Below are 16111 nucleotides of genomic sequence, written 5' to 3'. Positions count from 1 at the left end.
TTATTTCCAATACTTATTGAGTGTGCAACTACATTTGCGCTCTTACACAACTGTGCACATGTTCCATTACAAGGCAGACAGAACGTGACACGGTATGTCTGCCGGCATATGACTATAATGTATGGAGACCGAAAACTCAACATAAGTCAATTCACCCATTTTGAATACAAACTTATTCATGGGTATGCATGTTCAAATAACGTCTTGGATCACATTCATGTCACAGTATAGTTCCTATAACTGGCACATTTCTACTTCTAGCCATAAGGAGTGCTGACTTCCCAGGAATCTGATTGTGCTTACAAGTAGGAGTTCTGACTATGTATCCTGCCAGACCACTGTAAGATCTAGCACTCTTAGAGCTAGGTCCAGGCTTTCAACATGTAGTTTGGATTAATGAAACTACATATATTGTCTATCCTTGGTACATATAAAGGGGGGTGGGGTCAGTTACCACTGCTTCAGTCATCACAGACTCTGAATCCTACCAAGAGAAATCATTAGAATGCTGAAATCATTAGAATGTAGCTTCATTAATTTGAAATTGCTGAACTAGAATATATGTATTTTTATTTTAAAGATGTATATCCTGCCTTTGATCTAAGAGATCTCCAAAGTGGCTTACTAGACAACACAACAAAAGCTATGCTGCCAGCACAGCTAAGCGAGATGCTGTAATTAAAGCTACTGGCTGCTATCTGTAGGAGCCTGTGACAAGTTCAGGAAGGAGTTCCCCTCCAGGAATGTGATGCTAGGTAGCACAAGATGATGTAGCTGTCACTCTGGGATTGGGCCTCTCCTCCCATAAGCTAAGGCAGAATGCAGCTCATGTCTTGTCTTTGGTATGGAGACAGCTTGACTGAGGACATCCTCAGTAAGCTTGATTATATTCAGCTCAACTGGAAGCAAGGTTTCTCCCACTACAGGTGTTAAATTAGCATAGCAAGACTAGGAAGGTAGTTAACAATTACTGCTGCTTGTACACAGTCCCAGTGCTTATCTTGCATACACTTGAGGTTTGCATAGTCATGACTCAGACTGCATTTCTTGCATTTCATGGCCTTCTGGCTTCACTGTTTCCCTCCCCACCCCCCCACCCTTAAAAAAAAAAATTAAAGTCCATGCCCTGTTTCTGTCTGTCTCAGTGTATGTGTCTGAAACACTTCCTGCATCTGATGGCATGGGCTCTAGTCCATGAAAAGCTGATGCCACAATACATCTGTCAGTTTTGAAGGTGCCACAAAGTTGTTATTTGCATTTGATCATACTGCAACAGGTCAGATTTGATAAAATATGCAAACAGGATCACAAAGGCTTGGCCAGCAAGTTCCAGTCACTTGATTTAAACCCAATTTTATATATTATGCTGGGAACTTCAGGATCCTGTATACAAAGGCATAAAGCTCACCAACTGGGCAAAACAGTGCTAAGGAAGTAAATGAGCAAAGACTCACCCTCATAGCTAAATGTGAAGATGTGGCAGACATCAAGAGACTGCATAGATGTTTTCCCCATGAAGGTTCAGTGCATAATTGATGTTCAGCCCAGGGGGAAGTCAACACTCTTATAAACTCAATACACGTTCCTGCATGAAAAATGTAACAAAGTATAACCTGCTTGAAAATTACTTGAACAGCAATGGGGGAGCACATTTATGGTTTTTTTTTTCATGCAGGAACGTGGACTTTGATATTGTATCTGGGTTGCTGAAGAATTGGATATTACAAATTTGTTCTTAACTATAAATATAAATTGGATTGAAGATAAATAGGATCCTGCCTTTGTAAGAGTGTTGATTTCCCAGTCTTGCTTTATGATATCATAACACATGTGTAATTTTGTCAACAAATGGTCATTTCCCCCCTTTGCATGTGAATGGTTATATTTGATCTTAACTATTCTAGTAATTTTAATAATGATTTTAAAAGTGTTGACTTCGCTTGATATGCATTGAACCTTCTTGGGGAAAATACTGGGAGTTATTCTACCAGACTACATAATTTCAATAGGACTACTCAGGAGTAATTTGTTTGGATGTCAGCCACCAAGTATATTCATCACAAGACGAGATCCTGTATAGGTTACAGTGCCATTCAACTTTACAATTCCTTGATGGTCTTTTGTACCCAAGACTGTGATTTAATATACTTAGGTATCTTTATCCTTGGGGTGTTTCTTTTATTGATCCTCTTACTGGACCAGGCACTCTAGGTTGGGCGCTCATGCCACCAGAAAACCATTCCTTAAAATATCAGCCTTTCAACCTGGCCCTTGTTGCTGCCTTACCATTTGCTGGCAGGTTCCACTCAGAATTCTTACCTCGCACTTGCTTAACAACCCTGTCTCTTGTAATCTGGACCAGATACTCTGGATTCTCCCAGCATGCTCTGGGTGAACATTAGTGTTTCCACACGTACACTGGTGCTTCAGCATAAATGTGTCATATACGATGCCTGTGAGAGAGAGGGAAATGAGAGCAGTGGAAGGAGGAGAAAGACAAAGAACGGAAAATTGGTGAGATCATAGCAATGTTGGCTAGATCCATTTCTCAACAGAGCTTGATTCGTGGCATGAAAAGTACCAGAACACAAATGAGTTCTGAAAGTCCTACCCCCTGCATAGAAAAACTTTTCTCCAATACCTGAACTGTTGGAGACAATCTCTTAAGATGCACTAGAAATATAGGGTAGCCCAATTCATCTCCCAGATGTTGGAGAAAATATGGCAATATGAGGCAATGGACATTCTTGCACTTGTTGTAAACTTGTGAGCAAGCTCAAAAATTTGGGGAGACAGTCTTTGGAGAAATGACAGCAAAAGTGGGATACAGCTCAGATCCACAACCAACTTTATTGGGGATATTGTCAAAAGATGAAGCAATTCATTATAAAGACTTCTTGGCCTGTAATTCAGTGGTGAGCAGAATTGTGTATCACCAGAAAGATGCAGTATTGCCCTCTATAGAGCAATGGTATAATATACATCTGTGAAATATTATATTTTGAATGTCTCGAAGGGCTTCCACCTCAGATTGTTTTATTAACCATTGGTATCCTCTTAGATAATACACAAATATCCCGGTATCCTTCATGGTTCTTGGAGATATTTTATATTTTGGAAGGTTCTTTCTCTCTGAAATAAGAAGTCTTTTCTTATTTTTCTTTATACAATTTTATATAGAAATCATATATTTTTCTATATTAAAAATATTTTTTTCCCCTAAAAGTTTAACATATTGCTCCATTATTGCTACTTTTTGTTTATGAAACTGCTTTGTTGTTTTTCCTTTTCTTTAAAAAGATATGAAAACCTAATAAAAATTACATTAAAAAATAGAAATGCAGGGAAGTATCCAGACTTGTCCTTGGGTGAGAGGAACATTTCCACTTGTGCAAAGGAAGAGGGGCAAGATTCATCAACGCCCACCTGCTCTCTGCAGCTCCTGTGTCCCCCAAAATTATGTTCCTGAGGGTTAGGGGAATCTCAGGAGATTTTCAGAGGCACGGGGGCTGTAGAGGGAGGACGGGATCAGTAAAAATCACCCCTCCTGCCTTGCACAAGTGGAAGTATTCCACTCATCCAAGTACTAGCCTGAATGCTACCCAAGTTATTTATTAGACCCAATGTGTTTCAAGAAAAGGCTCTTCTCGGCGGCATTAGTGAAAGCAATCTTCTGTATTTCATGTATTCTATATGGCAAAATATTTCTTTGAGGAAGAGTTTTTTCTCCAAGAGGTCCAAAACCTATTTTCAAAAGGCAGAACTCAACCCCTCAACAGTACCCCTCAGCATATGGAGGATGTCTTTCCCTTATTCAAGGCCTGAGTTCACACAATCACAAAAATCCTGGTTAAAAAGTTAATCAGTATTAGTGAGCTCAGCAGAGCTGATCGTGTGAACTCAGAATTTCAGGGCAATCCAAGTCAAACTGCTCTGGTTAAACAGGATTCAACCCTGGTTACCTATCCTGGTTAAATGCTGGATAACAGGGTGGTTTGATCAGGGTTGCCCTGAAATACTGGGTTTACGCAATCAGCTCTGCTGAGCTCACTAATACAATTAATTTTTAAAACAGGATCCTTAGAACTGTGTGAACTCAGCCCTGGAAGAAGGTGCTTCAGAGCAGGGTGTGACTTCCAGGCTCAACCCCTGCCCAGGTATCACTCTGTCTCCTAGCCTCTGGAAGACCATTTTTCAACACTTCCCTACCTGTAGTGAAAAGGTGTTTGGCCAAAGGTTCAGCTGTACTGCTCTTCAAGCTGGTGCTGGCAGGTGAGGATTGGGTGCGGCTGAGGGCTTGATGTGGCAGGGTGTTGATGCTGAGGGGAGTCTGGTAAAACTGGAGGGGTCGCAGCTGATGTGCATCTGCAAACACCTGCCAAAATTGCGCAAAGGACACCAGCCAGAAACATAAAGGGGGTGGGGGGAAGAAAAACAGAAAGAACATTCAAAGGGGCCCATTATCTTAATAACTGAGCAAGTTACAACTGCTGCCATGTTTAGTTTAACTGTACAGGTAGCTATGAGGCAGCTAGCATACTCGCATTGGTTCCTTAGGGCGTCATTTCTCCCCATACATAAATGTAGCATAAATTTGCACTGAAAAACATCTGATTTCTGCACTGAGGCAACCCCAAGTTCTGCAATCAGGACACTGGCTTGTATCAATGCTACAGATTAGCAAGGCCTGTATACTTTTGCTTATTTTCCAAGCTTATTCAGTTTCAGCTCATCATGAGAAGAAGCAAGAACTACTCAGCCTTTGCTCCTCTTTCCCAGGTGATGCCCACACACTTCCAATCTATCTTTGCAGCTGAAATGGATGGCAACTTGTTGAAAAAGAATAAGAACATGAGAGCTGAGTTGTGCAGACTGCTGAACTCTGTGTTCAGAACTGGATTCTGTGCAGAAAACATACATCCCTGAGTAGAGACCACTAGTACATTTTGCATCCTGCTTAATCTGTCTACTGTGCCCTTGTTTAAGTGGCAAAGGGATCAGTCTTACCATATTGTCTCATAATGCATAAGCCCATAGCTCAATGGTCACATATGCTTTGCTTACATTATGCTTTGCATGCATGTGGTTCCACGTTCAGTCCCTAGCATCTCGCGTAGCAAGGCTGAGAAGAACAAGACATCTGCTTGATACTTGGGAAACCACAGTCAGATGGAAGGCCATTTCACATAACTAAGAGCCGGGCCAACATCGCTTATCCAGAATAACTCTGAATGTAAGCTGAACCAGGGTTAGGACAGACAAGCACAGTCCAAGTCTTCAATGAAATGATCATACAATTACTACGGTGCACATTAAAGCTCCAATTGGCCAACACAGGCAGGCTGCATAAGCTATCTATGGTGTAGACTTGAGAGCTTAAGTCTCTGGCATGATTTAACCAAACCACTGCAAAAGCTTCCAAGATTTGGTGGTCAGGGAGAGGCAATGTTGGATCATGGCAGAAAAACTGGGGTTTGGGTTCATGGTGAAGCAAGCACGTGACCCTGTCTCTGCTCAACCCCACTTCTGGCTGCTCTAATACACTACTATAGATCCCAGGCTATGATCTGAAGGCACATAATGTAGCAACCTTGCTGAAACTAAGTAAGTCCGGCTCTGGTCATGCCTGGATGGGAGACTGCCTAGGAACTCTATAAACACTGCCTTGAGTTCCATGGTGAAAGGAAGGCAGGATATACACGTACAAAGTAAATAAAATGAATACACAATCAAAGAGCTTTCTCAGATCTGCTACATTCATTTCAGCAACAGCCCCAATGTCACGGACACTCTTGTCCTTTCCTCCTCAACATTCCCTTGGAATTCTCACTTTCCATCCAGTACCACCCTTTCCCTAATTTCTTGATAGTCTCCTTTCTTCTGGAAAAGGAGACTTTTATCTGTGTGCCATATACACATTCCAGTGAGCTGATGAAATATTTAAGGTGCACAAAAGAAATGCAAGAATGAAAGATGGATGAATCATACTAGCACCAATAGAGAGAAGGAGAAGGGATGCACTTACGCAAGAGCAGGGAGGAAGCCTGTGGGATGGAAGATGAGTCACGCTCCCTTATGAAGACTTGAGTATTGCTGTCTTGAAGGAACAGGCTGAAGGAGGGGAAACAAAGGGGCTGCCTTCTGTCTCCTTCTCCAGACTTAAGTCCTCAGCCTTTCCTGAAGTCCTGGAATCTCACCTTGCCTGCTTCCACATTGGCACATGGCTCTCCCTCTCCCTCTCTCTTTCCCCTGTCCCCATCCCTTACTTCTCCCCCTTTTTCAGAAGCAGAAGGATGTAAAAAGGAGATGCAATTCAGACCCTGCTCAGGAAGCAAGGCCAAGTCTCCATCAATCCTTCCAGCGCCACCATCCTGATCTAGTTTCGCAAGCTAGAGCACAATTTTCCACAAAAAGAGAGAAAGTACTTAGGAACATAGGAAACTGCCATATACTGAGTCAGACCATTGGTCTATCTAGCTCAGTATTTATTCACAGACTGGCAGTGGCTTGCAGGCCAAGGTTGCAGGCAGGAATCTCTCTCAGCCCTATATTGGAGAAGCCAGGGAGGGAACTTGGAACCTAGATGCTCTTCCCAGAGTGGCTCCATCCACTAAGGGGAATATCTTACAGTGCTCACATGTAGTCTCCCATTCATATGGGAGACCCTGCTTATCTATGGGGACAAGTCATGCTTGCTACTACAAAACCAGCTCTTGCAATGCACACAGACTGCAAAGTTTCTGTGGCAGGACTGCAAACTTCTAGGTTCTGTGCAATGCCTGGTATACTGTTAACATCTCATATATGTGAAGGAGCAGCACCAGTAAGGAGGTACTGATGTTCACAAGCTAGAACTTGAAGCTGAGGGAGCGGACACCAGAGAAAAGTGTGTGTGTGTGTGGGGGGGGAATACAGGATGTAGCCTTTTTCATTGGTCTTGGCAGCCCTGAAGACCCAGGGGGAGGGGACAGAAAGGTCCAAGATAGGAAGAGATACTGGAAAGTATCTCCAGTTTAGTGGTAGAAAGTCTGACAGTGGGGGCTCTACTCAAACCTTGCAACATGCAAAACATCTGAAAATGAGATGTTAAAAATACCAAAGGCTGAGAACTGAAGCAGCAAAGTGATGAAGCAAATGGGCCTTTACAGCCATGTCTCTTTATGCGAGTATGGGTTCTGTATGGAAGCACTGCCAGATTATCTATCTGGAATCCTTTTCTCAAGGTTTCTTGGCTGGAACTCTTGTCCTAGGTGACAGAAGTATGGGCAGAAAATCCCAGCTGTAGCCTTTTCCTGCACCCTTCCTCTTTCTCTCACTGGAGCAATTCATCTTAGAAAAGTGCTTGGGAGTTGCAAGTTTCTAAGCCATTTCTTCTTCTTCTTATTTCAGCCAGCAGCAACCCCAGACATATTTATTATTTTACTGCATTTATATCCCACTTTCTTCCACTATGGTACTCAAGTTGGGGTACATGGGGATCCCAGGTAGTCTCCTATCCAGGCACTGACCAGACCCAGGATTACTTAGTTTCAGCTAGGTTGTTGCATCACGTGCTTTGGGAATTATCCAATGCGCTTCACAACCTAACCTAGCTTAAAGGGGCACACGGCTTCCATCTTCTCTGTTCTTATCTTTCCATCTGCTGTTTTTTATTTTTTGTTTTTTTAAAAATCCATACCAAAACAAAGACAGCCGGCCTTTCCCACTCTGCTTCCCCAGCAGCACTGCCAGAAGAGGGTAGCAGCACACAATCCATCCAGAAAAACTGAGAGAGAGAAGGAAGCCCCCTCCTCAACACTCCAGTGCTACAAGTACTGCTACCAGTGGAGGGGAGGGGGAGAGAAGAATACTCAACCAGAGCTCTCTTTTGCCTGCGAAAGGGTTACCTCTGGTCCCGGTAACCCATCCCCCCTGCCACCCAGACCACGCTCTCTCCCACTCCCACTTTTACTTGAGTCCTGCTGACTACACTAGGAACTGCTACTATGCTGTTCAAGTTAGCCCTACACGGAACATTCCTTGAATGTTTATATATTTGCATACAAGAATGCACAAGGTCTTGTAAATTCCACAGAGGCTCTTTATTCTCAGGACACGGATGAAAATTCTTGAACATCTGGCAATGTTGCTTCATGGTAAGGCCTCTATGGGAGCATAAAGAATGTCTCTCCTATTGTATCTGCTCCTGAGTGCAAGGAGGGGCTTGTGCTAGGGGACAAGGTTAAGAGGAGTCCCCTTCAAAAGAACGGAGACCTCCATGCAGATTCAACGGATTATTGATGTCAATGCAGGCCTCACCTGCCTGTAAGTCACGCCCAGCTCCTCCACCTCCTGCTCTTCTTCCAGCCCGCTCTCCCCGGCCTCATCCTTCACTTGGAGACAGCTCTGCTCTTCCACCACCTCCTCCTCCTCCTCCTCTTCCTCTTCTTTCTCCTCCTCTAGGTCATCCTGCGTTCCCTCGCTCTCTGTCGACCCATCCACCACAAAGGAGCCCAGGCCCAGGGACTCCTGTTGCTCCGTCAGCTCCTCCTCCGTCTCCTCGGGGTGCGTAGTGGGTGGCCGCAGCAGCTCACCGGTCTTGGTGATGATCTACAAAAGGAAAACCAACAGCAAAAGAGACCGTGACTCTGGCTAGCTAGCAAGGTCTGTGTGTCAGTGGTGGGCAACTGGCAGCTCATGGGGCAAATCCCTTCTGCCCGCTTTGTGACTTTGACACCTGTCCACATTGGTCTCACCTGAAGCAGGACAGAGGGGAAACGGATGGAAATCAACTTGTCGCTTCACCCCCCTCTCCTAACATACACAGATGGTCTGCAGGTTTCAGCCCCAGCTAATTTAGAGTGCACTGGTGTAACAAGGAGGGGGGAAAGAAAGGACATGTCCTCTTGCCCTTACATGTTGTCCTAAATTGCTGCCACATCTGCCCTTTTCTCTGGAATTGACAACCTTGGTTCACTCACTTTTACAGAGAAGCCAGACAGTGTCCTTGCTAAACCACTGCATTGCAGTGTGTGTGTTTTTTTAATTTTGTCCTTTTCTCCTCCTGCGCTGCCCCAATGCAATGAAATTGTAACTCCCGCCTCTGCAATATGGACAGGCAAAGTGCGGTTCAAGCTTTAAGGACAACTGTGCCTTTCGTGAAAAGTTTCCTCCTTGCAGCTTCTGCTTTTGTCATTGCTTTCTGTTCAGCATGGCTGGGGGATTACTGAGGAATTTCCCCTTTATTAGACAGTTTTTGTTCCCTGCAAGAAGGGGAGCGGGGAGGAGAGATTCACGGGTTTCCTTTATTATCTCTCTTCCCCCCCGCCCCCAATAAAACAGTTTAAGCCAACAATTAAGTACACTCCCTCAGAAGGAACAAGCTGACTAAATAAAGGGCAAGTAATCATCAACCCTCCAGACATGCTGAACAGAACGGACAGAAGCTGCAAAGAGAAAGCTACTAATTAAAGTTGTAGGGGCCGTTTGCTGAAAGGAACTTAAATTTTGTATTTATTTCTACATTTATATCCTGCTTTTCCTCCAAGGAGCCCAGAGCAGTGCACATTCTCACAACAAGCCTGTGACGTAGGTTATGCTGAGAGACAAGTGACTGGCCCAGAGTTCACCCAGTGAGTTCCATGGCTGAATGGGGATTTGAACTCAGGTCTCCTCGGTCCTCGTCCAACATTTCAGCCATCACATCATGCTGGCTCTCCACTACTTACATCTCTATGTACTTCTGAGTAAACATTACACAAAGGTTTTGGCCACATAGAAGAGCATTGCTATCCGGGTTCCCAGTCACAGGGATTCCCAGAAGTTGATGACTACAACTCCCATCATCCTCAACAGCAATGGCCTTCTGGCTGGGGGTGATAGGAATTGTAGTCAGTAACATCTGGAAACCCCTACAATTCCCATCTAGGAATTGCAGTCAGTAACATCTGGGAACACTGATTGCTATATAATGCAGCAATATATTAAGTGTCCTATGGAGCCACTGTTTTTAATTTCACTTCCAGCTGATTGCCTCAAGAGCCCTAGGATTGCAGGAACCCTGAACTGGCCTGCCATCAAATGCAACCAGTAAATGCAGAGCCAGACACATGCCGCACAGGCCCTCTCCTAGCAGCTGCCACCCACCTTTCCCAGCTGGATCTGCTGCTGCTTCTGTTTCTCCAAGAAGTGCTGATGCTGTTGCTGCACCACCAGATGCTGGAGGGCTTGAGGGCTCTGGGGCAGCGGCGACGACTGGGTGCGGCTCAGTGGGCGGTGCCGGGGCAGCTTGCTCACGGTCCGCAGGTTGCTAGGGATGCGCTCCCCTGTCACCAGAGGGGACTGGCCATGCAGAGGAACTGTAGGGAGAGGAACCAGAGCATATGGTGAAGACAGCCCGGAGGTCTGGCATCCTGATCACCTCACTTTTCCCCTTCTCTAACTAACTAACTAACTAACTAACTAACTAACTAAAATAAAATAAAATAAAATAAAATAAAATAAAATCTACAAGCCAAGTTGCTAGTTCTCAGGCCTCTTGTAACTGATAGAAATGATTTTCTATAGCATATGCTCCAACTACTTGACAAACGTGGTTTTTCTTATCCCTGACAACTTGGGAAGTGGATAACGAACAATGTAATAAAATAAATAAATATTCCCGTTTGACAGGGCAGAAAGGCGATATGAAAACAGGTAGAGAGGTTTCCTTGTGAGAGTTCCTGCAGCTGTCGCTGGCCTGATGGGGGTTTGTGCAGGAGTTAGAATGTCCAACTCACCTGCTGCCACTGGGTCAGCAAAGTGAAGAGCGTCTCTCATGCCCTTCCTTCCCAGAGGGCATTGCTGGGAGGCGGGCGGAGGCTGGGGCAGAATCATGTGGGTGCGTGGCTAACGGCCAGCAGCACCCCACATGGGCACAGACAAACAGACACTGGCTGCTGGCCTTTCATTCCTACCAAGTGCTGTCCCAGCCAACCTCTGTCTCTCGCCTCCCCATAACTCCCCGGCATCCAAGATCACTGCTCAGTGACCATTCTACCCTAATCCTACACAGGCTGTCACTGTGCTGAACCCTATCTCCTCTGTGCCCCACATCCATTCCACTCACCAGCAATTAGTGTGTTCTGTTGCCGAGCCTGTTCCAGGAGCAGGACGTGCTGAAGCAAGGAAGCATGTCCATGGTTGTTGGTCTCGCCCTCCAGGGCCACTCCCAGAAGGCAACTGGGGATTGACGACATGCTCAGAAACTTGCTTGTCAAGGCACCCCCCTGGCGCAATGACTGGATCGCCTGACGCTCCGCTTCTGGCTGCGTAGAAAGGTTTGGGGAGGCCTACGCAATACAAGGGAAAGGCAAGAGGGTTTGCAAACACTGTAGGAATCTGCAGCTTGTCAGTGGCCAAGTGGCTATATTTCCACTATGCCACCAGCAGGGGTTACTGTCCAGGCGAGCCAAACCTTTTGGGGTTTTAATATTCCAATGGGTGCTAAATAAATGTTATAGTATTGACAAACATTAGTCTTATTGGACATAAAAATGTTGATAAGTTCACAACTACGTTAGCCAGTCAAAAATGCCCTGGCTGTAGTTTCTATTCAAAAGGAACATTTGTTTGCACTAACAACAGGGAGGAGATTGAAAGTGGGGGAGTAGGTTTGGATACTGGATAGCTTAGGTCCACCCCCACAACCCCAGCACATGGATCCATACAAGATCAAACCTAAACCCATTTCCATCTGGAGTCCAGGCCAATTCTGGATGGATCCGTTTTTGCCTTCTGCCTCCCACAAGTCTTCTCATGGCCCCACTTCTCCAAATTTGCTGAAGGTGAGGGGGGCTGTGAGAAGCGCTCAGAGGAATCATTGGGACTCAGCCTGAGGTCTAGTAGTTCCTGAAAGCATTCCCTTAGCTGCCCTCACTTTTGGCAAGTTTGGGAAAGTGGGGAAGTCTGTAGGCTTTGTTGACATCACTGGGAGTTTCATGGGACTTCCAGGCCCCAGCAATTTGGAATGACACCTACTTAAGTTGCATTAATTTGCAGTGACCAGAGGATGTCCTCCAAATTAATCTAGTTTGGATGGGAAAAGGCAGTCCCATTTTGAATAGAGGGGAATTTAAACAGTCCCATTTTGAATAGAGGGGAATACCAATCCATTACTATTTGCACAGGGCTTGGAGAGCAGTATCCAATGGAATTAAGATTAACATCATCATCATCATAATCTATTATATTAATTCTCCTGGGTGTGCCTTGGAATGTGCGTCCCAGTGCCCAGCTGATTGGCTGAGGGGCGGACAAGCCTGATTGGCTGAGGCGTACCCAAGAGGATTGGTTGCCACGGCAGCGGCAGGCCTGGCCGCAGAGGCCAGAGGCAGCGGCGGGCCTAGCCCAGCTGTGGAGGCAAGGCCCGGGGGGGGGGGGGGAGAAAGTGGCAGTGGGGAGGAGAGGCGGCTGGGCCTGGAAGTGGAGATTGGGGCAGAAGGTCAAGTGGAAGAGGTAACCGCTGGCTCCAAAGAGCGCACAGATGCTCTGTGCGGGGTCAGCTGGTTATTATTATTATTTTTAAAGAACACACAAAAAGTTCCAAAGAGCAGACAACTGAGCTTGGGAGCTCACTAACCCAGCACAGGCTAACAGCCAGTCATATAACTGGATTCAAATTCAGGCCTAGGCCAATTAACAGAAGGCAGGAGCTCATGCTAATTTCAGCTGGATTTCAGTGTTCAGTGCGCGCGCACATGCACAACAGTAAGCTCTTTGCTGCTCTCGGGTGAAGAAAACAAATTATAGCAGAGACCAGCAGAATGCGACGTCTGCCACTCAGCTATTTCCAACTAGCGATGCTGAAAATAGCTAAGATGTAGACTGGGCACAAGCACCGCATGCCCAGTCGGAGCCAATTTTGGTACCTGTCACCAGAGAGAGGCAACAAATAGGTCACAGCTGGGCACCAGTTGGTGGGCAGTGGCAGGGGGGACGGGGACCCAGAGACTCTGGTTCCTCAAATGGATATTATTATTATTATTATTATTATTATTATTATTATTATTATTATTATTATTATTATACGATTTCTATACCACCCTTCCAAAAATGGCTCATGGCGGTTTACAAAGAGAAATAAAACAAGTAAGATGGCTCCCTGTCCCCAAAGGGCTCACATTCTAAAAAGAAACATAGGACACACACCAGCAACAGTCACTGGAAGTACTGTGCTGGGGGTGGATAGGGACAGTTACTCTCTCCCTGCTAAATAAAGAGAATCACCATGGTAAAAGGTGCCTCTTTGCCTAGTTAGCAGGGGATATCACAAAAGCAGGAGAAAATACAAAAGATTTTAAGTACTCAGCGGGATGGCTCTTTTTCTTTTCAAATAGTGGGGTCTCTGTAATAGGGGAGGAGAAAAATGGGGACAGGAGCAAGAACCTAACAGATCACCTGTCACGAGTTTTAACAAACCAATACTGGCTACCAGTTTGTTAGCTGGCACAATTCAAAGAGCTGGTGTTAACTTTTAATGCTATAAATGGCTTGGGAACTAAGTATTCAAAGGACTGCCTTCTCCCATCCAAACTTCCCCAGTCATTAAGATCTGTAAAAAAAGGCCCTTCTCTGGTGCCCTAACCTTCAGGGGTGAGATGGGTAGCAACTTGGAATAAGGTTTTTGGTGGTTACAGTCCACATAAGGAATGCCCTCTTCAGACAAATGAGGAAGGTACATTAACATATGCTCGATGTCCTGTTAAAGCCTATTCATCAGAACACCAGTCAGAACACTGATGCTGGCTGTCTTTTACTGTTTTAATCTCATATCTATTTCTGAAAGAGCTGGACATGTTATCATGATTGTAGATGCATAACTGGAGCTCTTGCAGGTGAGAGGAAGGAACCAGCAGACTCACTCAAGACAGTCACAAACCCTTCTGCTTCTGAGGGAAAAAGGCATCTACAGAAAGCAGAGTTCAGATAAACAGAAAGGAAGCCCTTCCTCACAAAACTCAGCATAGAACTCATTGTCACGCAATGTTGCAATGGTCATTAGCATAAACAAGCTTTTAAAAGACTAGATAAATACATGGAAAATACATCTACTTCTAGCTGCAAGCCTTGTCAGCCGGATGAGCAAACTCCACATTCAGAAACACAATAAAGTATTATTATAGTCGTCATTATTTTTACATTAGTCCAAGTCTGCCAATTTAACTGGTCTGTGTGTGAGTGTGTTTTAGTTTCAAGCTCTAATCTCTTCCTTCCCCTACCAGAAGGGGAAGCAGCTGTTGCAATCCACATTGCTGCTTACAGAGAATAAGTAATGTGTCTTGTCCTGCCTAGAGCAGAAGTTCCCAACCTTTTCAAACAAGTGTATCCCTGCTGTCACAAATCTTCAGCTCAGGTACCGGGTAGAGAGGTAGGTGTGTACACACACACACACACACACGTTACTCTTATGAGGCAGGCTCCTTGAGTCAGTGGCTCACATCCAGACTAAGTTACTCATGAGTACTCTCACAGAAATTAACAAGACAAGCAAACTTGCCCCATTGATTACAGTAAGACTACTTATTAGTCACTTTGTGTGGATGTGAACTACTAGCTGTAGTAGTCTGTCTTCCCAATTGTAACAGGTAAGTGTGTGTGTTTAGAAACACACAAATTCAAATGTAACAATTATGAGATAGTCTACTCTAGCAGGGAGCAGCGCAGCTAGAGTGTGGGGAGGAAGTAGGGCTCTGAGTACCCCCCTGGGAGCCCTTCAAGTATCCTTAGGTGTACTAGTATCACCTGTTGGGAATCCCTGTCCTAAAGCACAAATGGATAACTGGAAGCCTGCACAACAGAAACAGCTAGTGTGGTGTAGTGTTAAGATGTTGGACTTGGACTAGGGAGACCCAAGTTCAAATCCCTGCTCAGCCACAAAGCTTACTAGGTGACCTTGGGCCAATCACTCTTTCTCAACCTTTGGCTACAACCCAGACATACTTACTTGGGAGTAAGTCCCAATGAACTGAGTGGGGCTTACTACCAACTGAACATGTATAGGATTGTGATTTTTCCTGCTCAAAGCTCAAAATAAAAACGGTTTTTCATATTCTTTTTGAGAAGCATACAATAATTTTAAATAAGTAAAAGAAGAAACCAGTTGTTGGAGAACACAAAGACAACAGCTCAGGAGCAATGTACAGGTGAGAATGGAGGAGCAAAGAATGACTACCTGGTGGTCGCAAGTTGCACATGAAGAGCCGGCCAACAGAGACCTGGTCTTCTATCAAGAACTTTCAAAAGGCAAGCGTCTGAAGAGACAGTCACCAAAATGAGCTTCCAGCAGAAGATTCTGGATATAGCTAGTATGACACCTATGCACTACTGATTAGCAGACTCTTTGATCTGCTATCACTAGCCCTGCTCTCTGGTCCATCATTGATCATACTAAAGACAAGGCTTTCCTGGTGGTGATTTAACAGATGTGGTACTCCCTCCCCAAGCCCTCTCATCATCAGGCTTCAGATGTTGGCTGAAGACACTGTGTTGTACTGTTTTAGCTTAATTTATTTGGTTGACTTTTAAAATTGGAGTTCTACAAGTGTTTGTTTTATTGTGATTTGAATGGCCGAAAGTCGCCTTGTGAAGATGTTAAATCTTGAAAGGCAGAATATAAATACACACACACAGAGAGCCAAGCTAGTTAGTTTTCCTGTGGTGGCTGGTTCACTCCAGTTGTAAGACAGAATGCCGAACTATGTAGCCTGTTTCTGAGCCAAGAGAGCCTGAGCCAGTGCACTTATTCTCAGATTTTCATGAGGTTTTGTGGGCAGCATGTACTCACGTTAAGGTGCGAATTTGTCACCGTGACGGTAGCTTGCAATCCTAAGGAGATGTTAGGCAAAGACGGGGAAGTGTATAAGCTGAGCTGGCTAGCTGACCCATCCATTGTGACAGCTCGGTGTTGGGGTAGCATCTGCTATATAAGGGAAAAGAAGGATTGAAAGCAGGGATGGGGAGTAAGTTTCTTTATACAACTTTGATATCTACAATCAGGCACGTAACAACGATCGGGCAAGGGGAGACAGTTGTCTGGGGGCCCAACTGCCTGGAGGGGCCCCCCAGAGGCACCTCACGTGACTCCCCATTGCCC

At 45.1% G+C, this 16111-nt stretch overlaps 1 protein-coding gene across 8 annotated transcripts in view; it reads right to left on the bottom strand.

The window, feature by feature from the left end:
• HDAC5 (histone deacetylase 5) overlaps nt 1–16111 on the bottom strand; it is a 138530-nt gene that overhangs the window by 25151 nt on the left and 97268 nt on the right. For 7 of the 8 annotated variants that reach the window (XM_053265633.1, XM_053265632.1, XM_053265634.1 and 4 more), the window contains 6 exons: nt 15803–15937; nt 11087–11309; nt 10126–10337; nt 8299–8589; nt 4210–4375; nt 2320–2453 (listed from right to left, as the gene is read on the bottom strand). In XM_053265633.1, coding sequence (XP_053121608.1) covers nt 2320–2453; nt 4210–4375; nt 8299–8589; nt 10126–10337; nt 11087–11309; nt 15803–15937 — 1161 coding nt within the window. The remainder of the gene's footprint in view (nt 1–2319; nt 2454–4209; nt 4376–8298; nt 8590–10125; nt 10338–11086; nt 11310–15802; nt 15938–16111) is intronic. The other variant, XM_053265630.1, reaches the window with a different exon arrangement.

The sequence above is a fragment of the Hemicordylus capensis genome, chromosome 6, assembly GCF_027244095.1.
Source record: "Hemicordylus capensis ecotype Gifberg chromosome 6, rHemCap1.1.pri, whole genome shotgun sequence".
In the NCBI taxonomy this organism is placed as follows: domain Eukaryota; kingdom Metazoa; phylum Chordata; class Lepidosauria; order Squamata; family Cordylidae; genus Hemicordylus; species Hemicordylus capensis.
The sequence above is the reverse complement of the archived record's forward strand: the minus strand, read 5'-3'. Positions and strand labels throughout refer to the sequence as shown.